The following is a 1,567-nucleotide window of genomic DNA, read 5'->3' as shown; positions in this document are numbered from 1 at the left end:
GTGATATTTAACATCACCAGTTCCTGTGTAGAGTCCAGCTTCATCCGCAGGCTGACCACCACTAAACTCACAGAAAATCTGACGAAGGGGCTTCCGAACTACATTACCCAAAACATTCAATCTTCCCCTATGTGCCATTCCCATAACAATACTCTCAACCCCAAGATCAGATGCACGATCAAACATTTCTTTCATACCAGGAATAATACTCTCTCCCCCTTCAAGCCCAAACCTCTTTGCAGATGTCCACTTGGTGGCCAAGAAATTTTCAAAAAGTGTACTCCAGGCAAGCCTGTCAAAAATAACCTCGCGACGCTCCCGATTATACTGTGTAGGTGTAAGGGTCTCAATTCTGTCCCTAAGCCAATTACACTTCTCACGATCCGGTATGTGCATGTACTCATACCCAATGCTTCCACAGTAGGCTTGCTCAAGCCGTGTCAAAATGGACCTGAGAGTCTGCACAGGACGATTCTCAGACAAAAACCCAGACATCTTCCACACCCCCAGAAAGAATTCCCTGTCGAGATCAGCCTCGGTGAATCCATAAAAGGCAAGGTCTAACTCATCAGGGACTTTTCGTTCTTCCAGACCCAAAGGGTCTAGCTTGGCTTTCATGTGGCCATTAACCTGGTATGCTCTCACCAGCAACAGCAATTGCATACTCTCCTGAATTGTTTGTCCAGAAATTCCAGGGGAGGTGGAGGCCTGACCCACAAAGTTCCTGAAGAAATTGTCCCAGGACTCATCAACACTGTTTGGATCAGCTTCCCAAGCCCTTTGAAGCTCCTCTAAATAGACACTACTTGTCCCATCCAAGAAGTTGTCTGTTAGCTTAGAAAGGGGCACTGGGCGAGGCACAGGAGCTGTTTGCTCTCTGGATTTGAAAACTGTGCTGTGGAAGTTTCTAATTCTACTTGTTGATGGAACAACTGTGGTTGCCCTTTTCCCACAATACAGTGCTCCACCTCCATAGAGATTTCTCCTAACGGCATCATGCTTTGCTATGCTGGAAGCAACTCTAAGCCATGCCATAACTCTCTCTCTCTCTCTCTCTCTCTCTCTCTCTCTCTCTCACACACACACACACCCTCTGAACAATCAACCAAGAATATCTATCACCAATAACAGTATCTCCTCAAATACTACCCTAAGTTTTCATGCATCACCCTTTCCTATCAATTACCAAACTAACCAAAAAAATACACTAGTTCAATAAGAGAATGACAAGAAAGAACTAATGATGTCAAACAGATATTCCACAGGCGTGGCAGCAAAGCAATCACTCACTCAGTGTTCTGAAATTTCTGTCCTGAGATTGAGGAATGCGCCTTCCTAGACATATGTAATAAAATCACAGACAATACCAGCACTGATAATATAAAACCAAAATCTCACTACTGAGAATGAGTTATTGCAATGGAAAGAGAAAAGAAGATGATATCAGAGTTAAAGGGAGAGAGACAGAGAGATTGAGATGAACAGTGGACATGGTTTAATGGTGGTTGTGAATGAGTTTGAAGTTTTAAATTAATGGAAAATTAGCTGTTTGTTTCCAGAACATGCT

General features: G+C 43.5%; 1 protein-coding gene across 1 annotated transcript in view; it reads right to left on the bottom strand.

Moving 5' to 3' along the window:
- Window positions 1-1,567, bottom strand: part of LOC106770733 (2-oxoglutarate dehydrogenase, mitochondrial) — a 7,434-nt gene extending 5,867 nt beyond the window's left edge. The window contains exon 1 of the mRNA XM_014656527.2: window positions 7-1,567. Within this exon, the coding sequence (XP_014512013.1) occupies window positions 7-1,035 (1,029 nt within the window). The 5' untranslated portion in view covers window positions 1,036-1,567. The remainder of the gene's footprint in view (window positions 1-6) is intronic.

This window comes from Vigna radiata, chromosome 8 (genome assembly GCF_000741045.1).
Source record: "Vigna radiata var. radiata cultivar VC1973A chromosome 8, Vradiata_ver6, whole genome shotgun sequence".
In the NCBI taxonomy this organism is placed as follows: domain Eukaryota; kingdom Viridiplantae; phylum Streptophyta; class Magnoliopsida; order Fabales; family Fabaceae; genus Vigna; species Vigna radiata.
The sequence above is the reverse complement of the archived record's forward strand: the minus strand, read 5'-3'. Positions and strand labels throughout refer to the sequence as shown.